Source organism: Chiloscyllium plagiosum, chromosome 3, assembly GCF_004010195.1.
Source record: "Chiloscyllium plagiosum isolate BGI_BamShark_2017 chromosome 3, ASM401019v2, whole genome shotgun sequence".
Classification (NCBI taxonomy): domain Eukaryota; kingdom Metazoa; phylum Chordata; class Chondrichthyes; order Orectolobiformes; family Hemiscylliidae; genus Chiloscyllium; species Chiloscyllium plagiosum.
This window is the reverse complement of record NC_057712.1, coordinates 43,342,237-43,362,976: the sequence shown is the minus strand read 5'-3', so window position 1 is coordinate 43,362,976 and position 20,740 is coordinate 43,342,237. Positions and strand designations below refer to the sequence as shown.

At 40.9% G+C, this 20,740-nt stretch overlaps 1 protein-coding gene across 1 annotated transcript in view; it reads right to left on the bottom strand.

The window, feature by feature from the left end:
• Nucleotides 1–20,740, bottom strand: part of prim2 (DNA primase subunit 2) — a 198,138-nt gene that overhangs the window by 168,199 nt on the left and 9,199 nt on the right. The window contains exons 2-4 of the mRNA XM_043687444.1: nt 20,545–20,648; nt 14,833–14,921; nt 12,253–12,370 (exon numbers count right to left, since the gene is read on the bottom strand). Of these exons, the coding sequence (XP_043543379.1) occupies nt 12,253–12,370; nt 14,833–14,921; nt 20,545–20,648 (311 nt within the window). The remainder of the gene's footprint in view (nt 1–12,252; nt 12,371–14,832; nt 14,922–20,544; nt 20,649–20,740) is intronic.

Below are 20,740 nucleotides of genomic sequence, written 5' to 3'. Positions count from 1 at the left end.
CATGTTCATGTTTCAGATAAACCTTCTCCTACACCTTTTCATTTCACCATTCCTCGTTCTGTCATGGGAAATGGACATCACTGACTAAGCCAACATTTGTTGCCTGTCCTCAGGAAGGTGGTGGTCAGATGGCTACTTGACATCCGTAGTCACGCTCTATAGGTGCAGCAACAGTACTGTGAAGTTCATCCTCTTTCTCCTTGTCAATCCTTCATCCCTCCTTATCATTGCAATCTTCTCCAGCCCCACAATCTGAGATACTTTGCTCCTCTAATTCCAGACCCAAAAATTATTCATAGTACAATGGAGGTAATTTTTTTAAAAGAGCTTAATGCTGTTACCCTACTTCCTTTAAACAACTTCAACATTTGCTGTTCTCATAAGCACAAGCATAAATTTCAGCAACTGTTCCATCATTAATCTGTCCTTCACATTTAAAACAAAAAAGTTCAGTACAGATTGCAATCATTACCTTCATCCATTATCTGATCATTCAGCAGGGTACAGCAATTTCACTAAAAGCATGGAGGCTGAGGGCTAGGATTCTTGAACTTTTGAAAACTGTTTTAATGACAAATGACAGCACAGCAAGAAAAAAAATGCACCAGAATAATAGCACCACCCACTGGATTAGAAGTTAAAAACATAGTCATCGAATCATATTCACAGGGATGGCAAATCACAACAATAGCATTATCCTCAAGATCTAACTTTTTCCAGAGTTCTCAAGAACAAATCTAATTTAATTAAACTATCTGCTCAAATTTTTTTGACTTTTTTTAATGTTAAATTTATGGGGCTGACTATTACGTGGAGTCTACGTTTGTGGAACTGAAATTCATGCTACAGTCCAAAATACCATATCTTTAGCAGAAGGCCAACTGAAGTCTAAACAAATTAAAAAACAATGAATTATGGTAATATGACTGTATTCACTGAGTGCTACAGGGGAACTGAGCTCAGTTGAGGTGCACACAAAAGACAGGTTGTCATCAGTCACTAACCTGATGAGTCTTAAACATTTGCACCAAATTGGTGTGACTTGTACATCAAAATACAATAATATGAAAAAACTCATTTCATCACTGTAACATTTATGTACTGGATAATATCAACTCAAATGTTGATCTATTATCTGTGAAGAATTAGGGTTGATTTTTACACTAGGTATATGGAAAATTACAGACTTTTTGGCCAAAACTAGGGGGTAAAACTTTTACAACCAGTATTTACAGTATTTCATCATGGGAATCAGGATTGTGGCTTGAAGGACCCTTTGAACATATAAAACTTGGATTTCTATGGAGAAATATTATTCACTAACTTCATGACCCCCTCACCCTGACCTCCACCTCTACACAACACAAATGATAATGAGTGAATTTAATTTTGTCCTAAACTTTCCACTACTGATAATCCTGTTGATATTGCACACCTCAAGATTTCTTATAGACAAATTAAACTCCCTTGGAGAAAGTGAGGATGCTGCCTGACCTTGTGCTTTTCCAGCACCACATTCTCAACCAAAATTTCCTTGGACTTCTCAAAAACCTGTGGGTTTGCACCATAAACTTAAACCAATTAGCATCTTACAAAGTCATCCACTCAGCTACTCAGTTTCTCCTCTCACTCTGTCCAAATTGATCATTTACCTATGGCTCTTTTGTAAAGATACAGAATTATAAAACACCCTAAGAGGCCACACAGACATGTGCAAAGATCAATCCAGTTCATTCCTCTCCTCAGCTTCTTCTGCTACATTTGCAACGCTTTTTCTTCACTATTTATTTTAGTCTGTGTTGAAATTCAACGGCATCATTCTTCACTCTGTATCCACCATCCTGGCAGTCACTTGATGGTCTTTGTTTCTTTGGCAAATCACCTTCAAATCTGCACTTTCAAGTTATTCATGTGTCTGCCACTGGAAAACTCAAATAAAGTGTTTTTAAATTTAAATTGTTTGTAAATCACATCCTTGAAAAATACAGTACTTGCTCTGCCGGACTCGATGCCCTACTTGGGTAGTGCACCTTTGGCATATCATACATTCTCCAGGACATTTGTCAATCTATTTGCAAGACTAATGGTGCGCACCACTATTTACGGGTAAATACCACAGCAGCTTCTGGTGAGATGACAGGACTAAAAGGTAAATATTGGTAACTATTTTCTTGATAAATGTAAGACTTACAAACTGACACTTTTACATTGCAATTAAATGATGTTATCTGGTCAAAGTGGATAAAGAAAGGAGCCACTTCAGAGCTTCCTCAGATATCAAAAACAGAAGTTCCCACTTGATGGGGAGTGTGAAAGAATGATAAAGATAACTGTAAATTTTCTTCAGGTCTTGCAGAAGTTCTGCTTTTTTGCTCATTAGTAATTTACTTAGTGGTTTACACCTCATTCATCTTTCTTCGTCCACCACCATCACACACTATTGTATTCTGCCATCACATTTGGTCATTTAATCTCCACTACCATTTCATCCTTAACAGGAATTCCCTTTTGTTCTATTACCCTCTCCATCCTTTCTCCTGGTTCAGCATAATTTACTAATGGTGAAATATGTAAATTCTCCAGTTCTGGTGAAAAGTCACCAACCTGAAGCACAGATGCTGCCTGACCTGCTGCTTATCCTCCAGTTCTTTGCCCAAAGGTAAGCTCGAAACAGAGCACAATAAACAGAACTGCTGGTTGGGCAAGGAGGGAAGTCCAGGATCCACAACAGCTGGAAAGGGAATACCGTGCCATGCTATTGACACCAATTTGATCCACATCAAACATCTATCTAACAAAGCCGCCAATGAGTCAGTTGCTGTGACAATATCGCTTTGTACACAAACCTTGAAGACTGGATACTAACAGCTGAGGCTCTAATTTCTTTTTGTAACATAACCAACCAGAAGTCTCCCATACTTACCATCTTCTATTGGCATTAAGTGCTATCCAACATTTTCTAAGTTATGGAAGACAACTTAGTAAAGATGGAAAGAGTTTTGAAAAATACCAAAGGTAACCATGACTTTGGAACCTTCTCAGCACTTTGTAAGCCTCAAAATAGAATGTTACTTTTGAGATCACATCACTCCAGTAGGAGCACAGAATGCATCATAGTTCTAACCTTAAAAGTGTACTTCAATATTCCAGGTATAAAGTTCAAGGCACAAACTAATGTTCAGCTTTTTTTCCCCATAACCAGTGGTGTGTCGATTGTGGAGCAAAAATGCATAGTATCTAACCCCGACAGCACAAGAATATCAGAATCAAAACTAAAAGCGGGCAGATACCAATTCATTCGAACTTCTTTCATTTGGCTTTCTATCCATCAGGCTTGTCCAATATCACAGCTTTGACCTTTATTGAAAAGGTTTAGTTTAATGGATTTAGTACTCTATGACACCAAGCAATTCAAAGCCTAGGCAGGTAATCATGGACATATCGAGACAGCTTTTATTTACTGACAAGTGAGTTTTAAACCTACTGGGTTCAAGTAATGGTCTCTGGATTAATTCCACTATGCTTAAAAATGGAATGCAGCTGTGTGACTGATCTTAATGGAACAGCAAATGGTGAACAATTATGCATCCAGCAGCACTATAGCAGAGGGAGCACTTCAGCATTACAATTGGAAATTCTGTTCCTGATTACTTTCAGAAAAATAATCACCTTTCGCAAGTTTCCAAGGTAGCTAGAAACTGTGGGGCCATATTGCACCTCAGTGTAGAAGAAATGGGAGACAAAAGGGGAACAGTAGCAATTTAAATTTATATTGGGCTTTTAGCGGAAAGTATGTCAAAGGGCTTCACAGGAGTACAATCAGACAGCAGTTGACACTGAGCCAAAGACAAATGTTCAGAGAAGTGCTTGATTTAATTTGCACCTTAAAGAAAGACATTCAAGTAATTACAGGTTAGGCAGCTGAAACCACAACAGCCAACAGCAACATAGTGGAACCAGCAAAAGGTCAGAATTGGAAGAATGTAGAGATATCAGGGGTTATGGGGCTAGAAAAAAATTGGAGAGAGAAGGAAAGCCCACAGAAGGCTTTGAAAACAAGGCTATAAAGGAGATTCAAATCAATGATACTCAATACTGAAACAATAATTACTTTGGGATTAAGCATCAAAAATCACTTCAATCAAGCATAAAAACCAAATACTTCAGAAAGCCAAGAGAGGATCTAATTGAAAACATTCAAGCCATGAGGTATCCAGAAAGAGTAAACAAAGAAAAAGAAGCAAAGAAGTGACTGGGGAAAAAAGTTTTCATAGTGAGGTTAAGATCTACAATGTACTTCCCAAACGTTTGAAATAGGCCAGCTTAATGAGGACTTTTAAAAAGGGAATTATAGAGCTATTTGAGAAGGAATCAAGTGTTCAGTTATGGCAAAAAGGTGGGAGAACGGCATTAAGTGAATTACATGTTTTGAGAGCCAGCAGAAACGTGATGGGTCAAGCAACCTTCTTCGGCACTGTATCCATTCTGTGAAACAGCAGTTAATAGACGAACTGCTGTGCCAAACAACAGAATCAAACAAAGACTGACACCAACACTAGCACAGCATCATTTCATCAAATTCTTTCATTAGTTTGGAACAAATGCATTATAAGCTAAAACATTTGGATATATTTAAACTATCAGGAAACCTCTCAACACAATCAGATCAACAACAATGGGAGTAACTCTGTTGCTGTGCAAGAATCGCAGTCTGTGCAAATGTATGAGCACCATTTTCTTTTTGATTCTAAAAGAAAATTTTTTAATAAGGCTGAAATTAAATTTTAAAGATAACAGGTTATTCAGCCAATGGAAAAAAATTGATGGGGCACTTAAGGTTTTCACAATCACAGATCTGGATGATCTTCTAAAATGATTTTATTTCTGACAGCGAGAATCTTCAAAAACAACTGACACCACATGAAAGACAAAATGTTGGTGATTTTTAAATACAACACATGTAGCCTATGGAGAATCAGTATAAGGAATGAAAATATCTCACAATCATAAAAGGTTATAGCACAGGAGGCTGTTCAGTCCATTGTGATTTTGAGTACTTTGAAAGAGCTATCCAATATGCCGTGCTGTCCAGCCTTTCCCCACAACCTCGCAAATTAGTTCTCATCATGTTCATGCACAATTGCCTTAAATTCTGATGAAATGCACTTTCTGAAGTGTATTCCTAGCTAAGAACATTTCCAACTTTGTCTCCAGTGATTTTGCCCAACACAACCTTTGCTTACCACACAATTGCCAGAGGAAAAAAGGTCTTTCTCTATTGTTGCTCTATTAAAATACCTCATAAAACTTCAAATACCTCCAGTAGGTCTCTCTTTAAGCCTCTGTACGAAGGAGATGGTTCTACCCTCAGTGTGCATTCACGTTCGACAACATACAAATGAGAACACTGGCTAAAATGATGAAAGCATATTTCAACAGCAAAGACAGAATTCCTGAGGTGTTTTTCTCTTGGTTCAGTATCAACTGCTCTATGCAGTAATATTTGAACTTCAGATATAACAAGCTTGACTCTTAATACTGGACTCAAAACTGATCTTTGATCAATGCGATCACTTCAGCTGCTTTCAATTTCCTTGTGGGGTAGAGGAATTGTTGTAGGAACAATGAACCCAATTAGTTGAAGAGTGTGGTGCTGGAAAAGCACAGCCGGTTAGGCAGCATCTGAGAAGCAGGAAAAAAAAATCGACGTTTCGAGCATGAGCTCTTCATCAGGAAGCCTTATCCTCCTGCTTCCCAGATACTGCCCGACTGGCTGTGCTTTTCCAGCACCACACTCTTCGACTCTGATCGCCAGTTGTTGCAGTCCTCACTTCCTCCTAATGAACCCAATTAGCTTTTTCTCCCCACACGCCCACCCCAGCATACAAATCATAATCATGAATCAAGTGCATAATTTCATTTACCCATAATGGTACTGTATTCCTTAATAGCTTTACAACACAGATACACTTTCCAGAGTGTTTCTCCCCAGCCAAGATTTGCCATAGATCTTTGCATTTTGCAACAAGATAGCTGTGGAAAACAGATGATAGTATGAAGTGTTCAGCCTAGATTCTGTAGTCATCATGGCAGGCTTCATGACCAACTATGGTTTTCACACCCATCCCTGAAGTGTGGATTTCTAACTACTTCACAAATTAAAAGCAGTTTTCCTGCAAGTTTCTCTTGAATTTGTTTCTAAAACCCAGCACACATGAGCCTGGTACTTGTTCTGTTAAGCATAGTTACTGAAGCCCAGTATTAGACTTGAAGGTCAAAATGTATAGATTTACCACCAATTTCCCTAAACGAGCAAAAACAAAATTGGGAGTCAGCTCCTGCAAACTGAATTAGAAACAGAAGTAACAGAAGAAAAACAACTTTCATTGTGACACACAACTTTAACAAGAGCACCAAAAAGATTTCTAATTTAGGCAATTTAAACTCACACCTTCAACATCCCCAGCAGCATACATACTCGATCACAATTAAGACAAAATGATTTAACACAATGAGTGGAAAACTTAGACATGATAAACAAAATTCCAAAGATCACAAGGTGTAAAGTTATTTTCTCAAAGTCCTTTTAAGTTTTTGCAATGATGCCATGTTGTTCGCTGCAAGGTGATGGAGGTTCTTTGATTTGATGGTTGATCAGGTGGACCTAGGCTTTTTTTTAAGCTTTCTTGATTTCCTTCTGTCTTTTCACATTGACACACACACAGACACACACACAGACACACACACAGACACACACACAGACACACACACAGACACACACACCAGAGAGATTAATGTTTCCTGTTTGTAGGCTCGAGGTATTTCCTCTCTTCTGGAAATTAGTTGTTTTTAAAAAGTCTGCAGCTCAACAAGACAGCTTCGTCAGGCAACATTACCTTAATTCAAAATACTCCGTGTGACTCAGTCTCAAATTCTCCCTCTTACTCTTTCAAAAAGCAACATTACAGAGTAACCTCGATTATCCGAACGAGATGGCCAGGCAGTATTCCGTTCGGATAATTGATTATTCAGTTAATTGATTCAATGTCTCTCCTCTGGGGCTTGGAGTTTTCTGAAGTTTCCTTTTTCCTCGCTCTGCCTGCCTTGCTCCCGGTCTCTGTGTCAGGGTTTGTTTCTGAGCAGACACACACTTGTACATAAGGGAAGATTCATCTAAATGTAAAAGCGTGAGCTTTCCGAACACAGACTCACTTTGTGAAGCAATAATAGAAGGTGCTGTAAAGTGACATCTGCTCAAGAACTCCAATGCAAGACCGCTTTGGAGTAAAATATCAACAAACACCATGCTGCCAAGACAATCTGCAGAAATCTATGATGTTTGGACTCATCAAACCCGTTCACGTATTTGATAATTTGGGTAAAAAAAACTATTGGAATTTTATTTGTTATTTCAAGGTGCCTGTAGATAAGTGCGAACAGTCAATTCCTCATACATTATTTAGATACATTCTGAGATGGATATGAATCATCTTACAGACGGCCAGAAGGAACTTGCACTAATAAAGTGCCTGTTAGGACCTTTGAGCATCCAAAGTGCTTGTCAGTCTTTTTTTCTGGAGTGCAGTCACTGTTGTGATGAACAGATACTCCATTAACATGGTATATCAAGATTTGGAATTCTCGTTAAACCCACTCTTCCAAACCCATAGCTTATTGTGGCATAAAGCATCAGGCTGCTTATGGAAGCTACAGAAGTGTCAAAAGAAGCCAAAGTCATGTCAATTTGCCCATGTTATTTCAAAAAGTGACTACATAGATTTATTAGGATACTCTCAATGTTGATGCTCTAAATGCTAAGCTTTTCATGGGGGCCTCTAGATACTGGCGAATGCAAGATTTGATTAGCGCATTAACCAGGCAGCAAAAAAAAAAGCAAGCTTGCACAGATCTTGCATCCTTTGAATTGAGCAACCACAGATTCAAACTAACATGCTTCATATACATGTAGACTCAGTTAACAAATTAGCTGTTTACAGGTCATGACTGACCTCCGGTCTTAATTTTCAATATCACCACACAGGAAAAGTCCACCTTCCCAGGAGTTCAAACTTATATGGCCCACATTCCAAATTTCAGCCGTCTTGAAAAAGGTCACATTTTTCTTAGAATGAAGACAAAAAGATTTCTGACGAGAAATCTAAAAGGATTCATAAAAATAGCCATAGTCTCAGCAGAAGAGAATGCTACTCTCTCATGAAATAGAGACAACTGGTGGTGGTTTAAACTGAGAATCACCACACCTGGGGGGGGGGGGGGGGGGGGGGGAGAAGAGAGAGAGAGTGTTAAAAAGGAGGGTCCTTCATGATAACCTCAGTCGGTGCAGGAATTAAACCCACATTGTTGGCGTCACTCCAAATCACAAACCAGCTATTACCCAACTGAGCTACCTGACCCCCCTCAAATATAATCTAGTAAGAAATCTCCCATTTAAGACCAATCTTTTTTTCCCCTCAGAGAATACAGTGCCTTGGGAAACCTCTTCCTCAAAAAGGAAATGGAAGCAGAGTCTGAAAATTTTGAAGGCAGAGGTGGATAGATTCTCAACAAGCATTGGGGTGAAAGGCAGCATCATGGAGTAACCAGATCAGGCTTGAACTTATTTAATGATGGAGCAAGTGTAGGGACTGTATGGCCTACTTCAGCTCTGAACTCGTGCTTTCATCTATAAAGAAAGGAACGAAATATTTCATTCTCCTCTGCAACTTAACAGCAATATTTAAGCTCAAAGTAATGAGGATTACACCAAAGAAATAACAAAATCCTAATTTAAAAAAAAACACACCACATCTGATAATCTTGCATCAGAATAGCATGGTGTAGAACGCCATTTAGCCCACTGAGTCTGTGGTCTATCAGACAGCATTCTAGTTAGACCAACTTGCTCCCCATTGTATGCATAAATTGCAGTTGTAATGGTCCTCTCCATATTACAAATTGATTCGGGTACAGTGGAAGAGTCTTGAATCTAGAGCCAGAACCCAAGTCCTTCATTCAAATTCCAATTTCCACCACATGTCCACCCAAAATCTGCAATGTTTTAAACATAATTCAGCATCATAGGGCATGAATAGGATTTTGACGAATTAAGGGCCTCTTCTATACAGTATGATTCTAGAAATCTATGAATGGTGTTTACCCTACCGAATTTGGCTCATATCGGCAGAGAATACTAGGTCGAACTGCTCATGGTTACAGATCCATCACTAGTGGAGGATAGTCAATACTAAGGTGATCAGCAAATTACAGCACAGCATCATGTTTTTTTCCATAAGCATATTGGGAGCAGTAGATGACACTTAGTAAAAGGTCCTTGTGTACCACCTTTTAAAGACCATTTAAACTAAACATGCTGTCATCTCCTATCTGGTGCAGTTCATCTCAAATAGGCATTCTATCCACCTCAAAATTTATTGGAAGCAAGTTTTCTCCCAGTGTTGAAATTCTACGTGAAACAGAATGGCAACAATTTCAGTAAGTAGCTGTCTCGCTTGACAAACAAGGTTCGAGTTCATATCCCACTCTTAAAACTCAGGCACAATGTAACCTGACCTCATAATATGCTCCTAAGGAATGCTATACTGCTAGAGGTGCTGTCTTTCAGATAAAATTTTAAACAAAGGCTTTCTCTATTCTCTCAGATGGATGTTAATTTTTATACACTATTATTCTGAACCTCTGAGAAATGGCCCCAGAAGCTTGGACAATATTGAGTCCTCAAAGACACAAAACAGGTTACCTAGTCATGATCACATTGTTGTTTAAAAGGAGCTGTGTGTATAAATGGGCTTCTGCAATTCCTACATTACTTTTGAAATCTAACTTAGTAATTAGTTAATTCGCTGTACACCACATCTGGGAAGTCCAAAGGTTTTGAAAGACATTAAATAAATGTATTAACACAAGTGTAATAAATTTATTCTTTATTGCTCAATGCAGTTCTTTAGCTACAAGTCTAGAGTAAACAGTTGCCTGCAATGACATAAACCCTGTGGGAAGTAATAACATTACTAAACTGAGTTTGGAGTAGGGATGGTCTATTTGGTTAATCTGTCAAGGAAGCAAAAGTGCATTTTTGCAACATTTCAATGTGCCGAGTGATTCCTAAAATACTCCACAATCAACCAATCCTTGGCCTCCAAAATGGAGTCACAATTACTTCAACTGTCCAACATGGTGATGAGTCTGGATCATGACTATGGCGTGGTTGATGGGAGCACAGGAAGTGGAACTGTTATGTCTACAGTGAGAGCTTTTCTTTACAAGCAGAGAATTAACTGCAATGGATGTAGTTGCAGATATTTCAACATGTTTATCCACAGCTGAGAGAGAAACAGGAAGCAGATTGAAAATAATAGTGTACAACCATGAAACAAACAGAGATGGGTTCCAAATGTAAGACTCAATTTGACTGGCAATCATGGCAATCTAGATTTTCTCTCTTTCAACAGAAATGAATCAAAAGGAGGAACTAGCCTGAAGTGGTAAGTCAGCATACATCAGGAGACTATCTAGTTTCAGAAAGCCATTTTAAACACAGATTAAAAATGTCAGAAACAAGAATGAAAATTCAGCTCTAGTGAATAAAGCAACTTTTGTTAATATCAGACTCGTAACCTTTCACATTTGACAAGCCACACATGAAGGCCTGAGGGGTGAACTTGGTCTAGCTTTTATGTACATTGTTCTTGAATGGATGGACAAAATGTTTGTGTACAGTCAACCCACTATTCACACCTCTTTCCTTTGAGAAATGCAATACCATCTTGGTACTTCCAAACAAACAACTGATTGTGACATTAACCAAGCACAGACTGGAGAATGTTCAGCCCTGAGGCAGGTCAACTGGTACTCCCTGCAAGTTACTCATTTTCACCATTCTGAGTAACAAATTTTTCACTGGAATTCCCCGAGTTCTTAACAATTGTCTCATATTTATGACCTTGAGTTTTGAATTTTTTTTACAAATGAAACATCTCTCTGATCACCAATTTCAAATTGCTTCACAGACATAAGATCAGTTCACACTTATCTAGAATAAAAAGGAGTCCCAGTTTGCATAGTCTTTTTGCTCTTTTATAATCTTAGTTCTGGTATCATCCCTGCAAATCCTTTATTGCCCTTTTGCCAGAGCTTCCATTTCCTTATTAAAACATGCAGACCAGAACTGTGCAGAGTCTACCAAAGTTCTATACAAGTTAGCACAACCCCTCTGCTTTTCAGTTCTATCCTAATTAAATGAATGCCAGCATCTCATTCAGAGTCATGGAGGCCTACAGCCCGGAGACAGGCCTTTTGGCCCAAACTGGTCCACGCCAACCAAAATGTTCATCCACACTAACACCATTTCCCTGCATTTGGCCCACGTCCTTCTAACCCATTCCTATTCATGTATCTGTCCAAATACCTTTCAAATGTTAGTGTACCCGCCTCAACCACTTTCATACCACGCTGCTTAAAAAAGTTACCCCTCAGGTTCAGTTTTATTCTTTCCCCTCTAACCCTCAATTCCCCAACCCTGGCAAAAAGACGGAGTGCATTCACCCTATCCATGTCTCTCAAAAATGTAATATAGAGGTGTACAAGACCATTATTTAATTTAATAATTAAATTTTTATTAATTTGCACTGCTATTCTTAATAACTTCTGAATCTGCATCAGACCAAAAGAGCCTTGACAATTTTTATTTTGTGAATGAAGGTTCTGGTATAGCTATCAAGGGTCAAAGTTTTTTAAATTCAGAAACACCAACTTCCAAACTTTGTGAAACGGTCCAACTACTGTCAGTCAGCAGCCATTTAAGGCCTCTTTGGTTTAGAATATCCTCCAGTCCAAAGCTTAGCTACAGGAAGGAGGAAAGTGGTGGTCAAAGATAGTGGAGTTGGGAATGGGAAAATGGTTATAACCTAACCACTGTGATATTCTGTATGTATAAAATTCAAACATTTAAATTAGACACAATGGACAAGAAAGAGAGATTCTGATGCTGATACCAGGCAGATAAACACCCCAGAAAAAAATGTTTCTTGCATAAACAGAATAACAAGTGCAGAAAAGCAGAAATCCTAATTGTGCAAGATAAGGAAAGAGAAAGTCTGAATTGAAAAGCACGCTTCTGCATACTCTATGCACTTTGATACAATGGAATTATGGTTTAAGTCAATCACTATGAACAATGAGAAAAGCAAAACAGTTGAAAACTGACAACATGCACGAGGCGGATTGTGTACTCACAGCTTGATATTCCAACTTGTTGTGCTTGAGAAATTCTAGCTGCTTGTTATGCAGTTCATTGAATCGGAAACGGAATACTTCCAACTCCTGCTGGATAAACCATCGTCTCAGATCTTCCCTGAGGAAGCAAGGTACAAGAAAGGGGCGGGGAGGGGAACAAAAATCAAATCAATTTAGTGCACTGAAGTTCAGATCTCAAGTAATCATCCCTGCGTAATAGATTGGGACACCTCCAGCAATAATTGCTCCTCCCAGAGTCTCAGGGTTGTTGAACAGGCAGATCCTTGACTCAGACTTAATGATATTGTATTTGAAACAAGGAACAAAAACATGGAAGCATGCAGATATTTCTGGTTTATGTTTCCAAATGTTTCTTTTTAAAAAAACTCAAAGGAAAACTTGAACCATGTGGTGTTCTTTTGCAGGAAGCTGAATCTTGCTACTTTTGTGGGACACACTGGCACTAGTTGTTTGTTTTGGGGGGTGGGGGTGGGGAGAAAGAGGTGGGCTGTAACTGCCCAGAAACACTTAGGATCGATTATGGCAAGTAGCTTCTCAGTGAACCGAAAGGAAAGTGATCAGTTGTGACTCAGACTGTTAACTTTGCTAGCAAGCAAAATTGCTCTCTCCCTCCCTCTCTTTCAATTGGAAAATAAATAATACTCAAATACATTGCAAATAGGAAATGTTTAAGTCAAGCCAAGTCTTAGGTCCAACACACCAACTACCAAATTAAGGACCACATATACCACAAGTCTCAGCGACTTGCAAATGAACATGTTTGGATTTAGAGGTGACAGAAACCACTTCACACAGTATGATGATTCACTCCTTCCAGGCCTTTATAACAACAGGACATGAGCACAGGAACAGGGATGCCTTGCTGATATTATACAGGGCCTTGGTGACAACACACCTGTATTATTCTGCACAGTTTTAGTTTCCTTATCGGAGGAAAGATGTTCTTGCAGTGAAGATTTATCATACTAATTGCTGGAATGGTAGGCCTTATGTTTGAGACAGGAATGAAGTGGTTAAGGATTATACTTTCTGGAGTTCAAAGAATTGGGGTGTTGGTGGGCAGGGGGGAATCTCTCAGATTTGATGGATGCCTCTTTTGCTCCTCCAAGACCTTCTGTTCTTGAATGTCCTTATCCAAATTCCTTGCTGAAAACACACGGCAGTTGGCACATTAACTGTTCACTCTTTCACTCAATGGTACGAGGTAACAGCTCATAGTAAATGGTGGGGAGAGAATAACTAGCTAGCTTTCTTCTGTGCCTTCGCTGCACAGAGACTTTCCTCTTTGCAGTCTGGAGGTTTCTACTCTTGCATTATTTATTCATACTCTAGAGTTGTCATCATACTTCTGGCCTCCACAAACCAAATCAACAAACTCTCCCTGGATGAAGCTTAGTCTGCACATACAATCAACGCCATGGCATCTTAGACACCTTTCCTCACAGCTTGAAGCAAGCAACAGTGCAGATGCAACTCAATGGAGTTACCAGCAGCTTGATTGAGAAGTACAGGATTACCTTCCACAGTCCTTAATATTAAAAAGTACTTCCCCATTTAGGTCCACAATCCAAAAGGGAAAACATAGAAGACCTGGCGTCTCTATTTGCCTATTAGTAACTAGTCACATTTTTGCCACAAGTTTGAGGATATGCTGGTTATAACAAGTAAGTGTCTAAACGGTTTTCTTGAAAAGGTTCCATTATTCATTGATGAAACCTGCTGAGAGTTTATTTTCTCTTAGACAGTGTTCACAATCAGGCAGTGACCATCCTGAAGATTCAATTGCTCTATTTCACACTTGTGACACCTAACTGAATTGTGGGGCTGGTTTCTGACACACTCTCCAACAGGGTCATGACAACAGAACTTTGGACACCGAAATAGATTCCCCATGCAGTAAAGGAATCCAGAGGACAGTGGTTGCTTTTATAAAAGTTTGTCCCAAGAGGGGGATGTTGTAGCAAAGAGACAGGGTTGATACCATAAAAGGATCTATAAACAAAGATTAGAAGTTGAAGGATTGTTTAACCAGAATAATTTAATTTAGGCAATAGATAAGCTGGACATTGACCCAAGTTTGGCAAGGGGTAGCAATCTTTGGAAATTAATTCTGTTTATTGAGCAATATCTGAGGAGATTGGAGAGGGGAAGTCTGCCCATAACCATACAAATTTCACAAAGAACAAGATGCATTAAAAAAACATTTTTCTATCAAATACCAAACTGCCGGTCTCTCTCCACATACACCTGATGGTTAATTTGATTTTAAAAGTCACCACAAATCTGGGACAACCCACTGAACCACGATTTGTAAAATCCTACTAACTCATGTGTGATCCCACAGCACCCTCTGGTGGTTTTTCGATTTTGTTTAAATAATTTGAATTACTTCTTTGCAATATCTTGTACGTTTATTAACATGGAGTATTCCTGTGAATCAAATGTTATGCATATGGAATTTGAAAATGGATGTGTCAGGATCCCCACATTTTTCAAGCCATAAAAGAGTCACAGTTTTTAATAGACCACTTCAAAAGGAGTTCTGCAGGTTTCACTTACGACTGGCAGTAAGCAAGACGCAATATGAAATGCGAGATGTGATCTTTCCTTCTTATTTCATACTCATCCAGCTTCTCTTCACTTGAAACCTGGAAAAGCAGGGAAAGAACAGGACATTGAATTAATCTCAAAATAAAACAAAATATAAAAAATGCTGGAGAAACTCAGTGGGTCAGTCAGCATTTGTGGAGAGAGAATCAGACTTATTGTTTCAAATCCAAATAACCCTTTTGCAAAACTGTTCTGAAAACTGGCAACACCAACTGTTTTACTCTCCTTAGATGCTGTCAGATCTGCTAAGTTCCTCCAGCAATGTCATTATTTCAGATTTCCAGGATCCACAATATTTTCCTTTATAACCAAAATAAAACAGCGTTATTACCAAAATCATGAAATGAAAACAGCTAGACAGCACAGGCAGGTTTACAATAGGAATTAAAAATCATGATCCTAAGATGGGTGAAATAGGACAAATTAAAATTCAAGAAATTTTCTCCTTAGAGCAGAGAATGGCAAAAGAAAATTTATTCGAGGTGTTCAAAATTATGAAAATATTTAAGTATGATAATTAAGATGAATCTTTCCCTCCAAGTCACACACTATCCTGACTTGGAAAGATATAGCTGTTCCTTTATCATCATTGGATGAAAACCCCTTTGTAACAGCACTATGGGTGCACCACATTCAAGGACAGAAGCAGTTCAGTAAGGATGAGTATCACCTTGTCCAGGGAAATAAGTGTTGCCCTAATTAGCGACAACCACATCCATGAATAAAATCAAAGTTGGCCATTCTCAAAAAAGGCACCACAATTGTTCTTTTTGTCCCTTCCATCAGCCAATTGCAATCCAGTTCATTCTTAAACCCTTGAACATTACCTATCGCCTTTAGTAACCTATTCCATACTTCACACTAAATGATGCATTCACCACGACTTTCCTCAGTTCCTGCTGTAAGAAATGGGAAAGTGTGTTGTTTTTGCAGAAATAGAAAAGCAAGAGAGTGTATGTGCAGAAAAGGGGGACAAGAAAAATATCAGCTAAGCAAGCATTAGGGAAGTGTGTCTTTATCTTTAATGATAAGTAAATACTAACTTTAGTCAGAATTATTAGGGTAAATAATTGAATAGTAGTCTCAGCAAAATAGCTGAGACAGCTGAAACGCATAAACCAAGCATGAAAAGATACATTGTTAAAACGTATGTTCAAGAATGGAATGTACCGATGAACAATGGAAGATGTTACAAGCAAAGTAAAAGAACATCAAGATACAAGTTTAGCCTTATGTCAGCACTTAGAGGGAAAGATTGCCAACTTGGAGAGAAGGGGGCAATAAGAGTGGAGCACAGATGGGCAGTGGCAGAATACTAAGAAAAATTGAGTAATGTAAGAGTCGGGAGAGGTGACTTCACGCAGCTCAAAAGTATAACTCTGTACTAGTTTGAATGTTTATTGCTCATTTGCTTATGCAATTGAAGCCCTTACTTGCAAGTTTGTAATAAATTGTCTTGTTTCCAGATTTGTTGGTCTCATCGAAATTTTATTAAGTTTGTTTCTAACACTGCCTACTGAACCCACTGATCCCGCATGGACTCCACACCTCCAGAAACAGTTCTCCATCCGGATCCTCAACTCCAAACTTGCAGCCATGCTCCATCACCTATGCTCCCTGCATTCAGCCCTGGCCCAGTTCAGAACGACACTCTTCCAGACCTGCAAAGGACCCTTGCTGTTTTTCATCCTTAGAAGACTTCACACACTCAAAATGCTTTTTCTCCACCATATTGGACATCAAGGAATGCAAGTGCACCAAACTTTCATGTACTAACCTCCAAACTCGGGATTCCTCAATCATCTCAGAAGCTTCTGCTGGCCTCTGGAACCACACAGACACTAACCACCTGACCACTCCAGTCACCACCACGCAATGAACTATGACATCATTCCACCCCACCACTCCACAGACTGCAGCCATTGCCAACTGTGACACCTCTGCAATCGCCAGCAAGACAACCACCTTAGTGACCACCACAAGATCCACCACCACCACGTCACTTGTGCCCCTGTATTTGCTGCCGCCTCAGTCACTTCTGCCCCCACGTCACTCACCAGAACACTGACGACGACATCACAAACGTCACGTGTTACATCACGTCTGCCCCCATGTGGATGCCACTGAAGACACCACTTCTGCCCCCCAACCCCCAAGGTGAGTGTCACTTCCTTTTGGTGACATCATTCAAGATCCAGTAACCACACCCACACCAGAGAGTTTCCGCACCCCCCTCACACCAGGTCCTAGGTCCTAGCTCCCAGCCCTACTGAGTTTCTACCCCTCCCCAGACCTCTGTCTCACTGAAGATGAACGATCAGTCCTCCGTAACAGCCTCACCTTCATCCCCCTACACTCTTAGATCAATGAATTCAACACGCATTGTGACAAACTCTTCTTCCACCACATCCAGGCTTCCTTTATCTATAAAGGAGTTCCGCTCACCCTCCGAGGACTCTTTCTCCCGCCTACAACACATCTCATCTACCGGGGCACCCCGCGCTGGTCTGTTACTCACCCTCGATCACCTCATTTCCAATTGCTGCCATGACATTGACCGCCTCAACCTGTCCACGTCCCCTCACCCACTCAAACCTCTCACCCTCACAATATGCAGGCCTCCACCCGCTCTGCTCCAACCCCAACCTCACAATCAAACCAGCAGACATAGGCCGTGCGCAGTGGTAGTTTGCCACACTGACTGAAGCCAGGCACCAACTTGCTGACACCTCCTACTACTGCCCCCTCGACCACGACCTCACCTCTCATCACCAAACCATCATGTCTCAGACCATCCACAACCTCATCATCTCAGGGGATCTCTCACCACCAGCCTCCAATCTTACAGAAACGGGTGGTACGGGGTTCCTGGACTATCTCCTACCCAAAATTCACAAACTGACTGCCCCGGTCAACCCACTGTCTCAGCATGCTCCTGCCCTAAACTTATTTCTGCATACCTTCACACCATCCTGTCCGACTTGGTCCAGGAACTCCCCACAAATCCACACCCTCCACGACTTTAGTTTTCCCAGCCCCCAGTGCCTCACTTCACCATGGACATCCAATCCTTCTACACATCTATCCGCCACGATGAAGGCCTCCAAGACCCCCATTTCTTCCTCTCCTGCCGACCCATCCAGTACCTTTCCACTGACACGCTCATCTGATTGGCTGAACCCGTCCTCACCCTCAGCAATTTTTCTTTCGAATCCTCCCACTTCCTCCAGACCAAAGGGGTAGCTATGGGGACCCAAATGGACCTCAGCTGTACCTACCTCTTCATTGGGCATGTGAAACAGTCTATCTTCCGCAGCTACACCAGCACCATTACGCACCTTTTCCTCCTCTATGGCGGTCACTGTATCAGCACCACCTTATGCTGGCTCGAGTAGGTTGAACAGTTCATCAACTTCACGAACGCTATCCACCCTGACATCAAGTTCACCTGGACAATCCCAGACAGTTCCATCCCTTTCCTGGACCTCTCCATCTCCAGTGACTGACTCAACATGGACACTTCCTACAAACCCGACTCCCACAGCTACCTGGACTACAGCTCCTGCCTCCTATAAGAACACTATCCCTTATTCCCAATTTTTCTACCTTTGCTGCATCTGCTCCCAGGAGGACCAAACCCACCCCCCACCACCACACCGTCCTCACCTTCCACCCCAACATCTGGATACATCACATCATCCTCCGCCATTTCCGCCACCTATAAACAGACCCTCCATCAGGGATATATTTCCCCCCCCACCCCTACCTGGATTCCTGACAGACCATTCCCTCCGCGACCCTTCTTTGTTAGGTACATGCCCCCAACCAACCCACCCTCCACTCCTGGCACCTTCCCCAACCACCGCAGGAAGTGCAAAACGTGCACCCACACTGCCTCCTCAACTTCATCCATGTCCGACAGAGATTCACCTGAATTTCCACACACTTCATCTGCTGTGTCCATTGCTCTCAATTTGGTTTGCCTCTCTCGGAGAACATCTGTGAACAGCGCCAAACAACCCATCGCCCTGTGGCCAAACACCAACTCCCCCCATGGGCGTGCAAGTCCTGGGCCTCCCCCACAGTCAAAATCTAACCATCTGATGCCTGAAGGAAGAACGCCTCATCTTTAGCCTTGGGTCCCTCCAACCACAGGGGATCAATGGGGATTTCACCAGTTTCCTCATTTCCCCTCCCCCTCTCCTCCACCTTATCCCAGATCCATCCTTTCAACTCAGCACCACCCTCTTGAACTGTCCTACCTGTCCATCCTCCTTTGCACCTATCCAGTCCAACGTCAACTCTCCTGCTCCTCGGATGCTGCCTGACTGGCTGTGCTTTACAAGCACTACACTCTTCGACTCTGATCTCCAGCATCTGCAGTCCTCACTTTCTCTTAAACTCAGCAAAGACCCTAATTTTGCCAAATGCGACCCCCTGCCAAAACTCTGAACTGAGTGGGACTCACCACCAACCCCTAGCAGGATAAATGAAAGTAGCTACTTTCAGGTGGGTATCAGGGTCAGCAGCAGCAGCAGCAGCACCTCTAGGGCTCACTTGAGGAAAAGACAATTCAAAGAGCACAAAATTGGCTAGCAGAACTTTAGAATCCCGTTAAACGGGGGGAAATCTCTCGTCCATAGTTGTTCACTAGAGAGGTGAGAACATGGAATTACATGAGATAGGTAGCAGTCTAAGTGAATAACATGTAAACCTTTAAAGGGAAACTAGAGAAACACAAGAATAACAAACTGAAAGGATATACAGCTAGATTGCAGAGGGAGAAGAGAAAATAACAGCAGGATGATAGTGTGGAAGAAGAAGCTTCAGTTAACAAGAAAATCTCTAAATGGTATACTATAATCAGATCAATCTGTCGCCCAAATTTAAGGGGAAATACTTGAGGAGGCATTTGATGATTAGATTAGATTAGATTAGATTAGATTAAATTAGATTACTTACAGTGTGGAAACAGGCCCTATGACCCAACAACTCCACACTGACCCTCCAAAGAGCAACCCACCCAGACCCTTTCCCCTACATTTACCCCTACACCTAACATTACAGGCAACTTAGCATGGCCAATTCACCTAACCTGCACATTTTTGGACTAAGAGAGGAAACCTGAGCACCCGGAGGAAACCCAAGCAGACACGGGGAGAATGTGCAAACTCCAGACAGTTGCCTGAGGCAGGAATTGAGCCCGAGGGTCGGGCGCTGTGAGGCAGCAGTGCTAACCACTGTGCCACCGTGCCGCCCAACTCAAAGTAACCCAGTTACTGATTGACAGTAACTAAGCCAATTCAAGTTTAGGCTTTAGCTCATTTACCCCAAGGCCTCACTTGGCCAGAGTCAAATTCTACTCAGTAATATCACTATGAAGCACTGTGGCTGTTTAACAATGTCATTATATCAAGATAAGTGATCCCATCAAAAAGGAGCGTGAACAGCTGAATAAAGCAAGGCATGGCAGGAGTGGCACAAAGTGAATAGCTCTTTCAGGAAGCTAGCAACCGGAAAGAATGGCCTCATCCAAGGCAACATCAGTACAATTCCAAGTGAGAAATCTAGAATAGCATGGAGAAAGCCAAGGGTGAAATACCAAACACAATGATGCTGATTTCTTTTATTAAAGAACCCTAATACATTGTCAATACTTACTCTGTAAGGAAATCTCAATTTTCGAAACTCAGCTTCCAGTTTCTTGTTATAGGACTCTGATGCCCTGACGTAGCTAACACCAAGTGTTTCTATACATTTGAGAACTAGGAGAGAAAAAAATGCGCTGGTGATGATAAACATTGAAGCTGTCCAAGTCTGTGACTAAAGCAATTCAAACACCAGGGGTGTGGGGAGG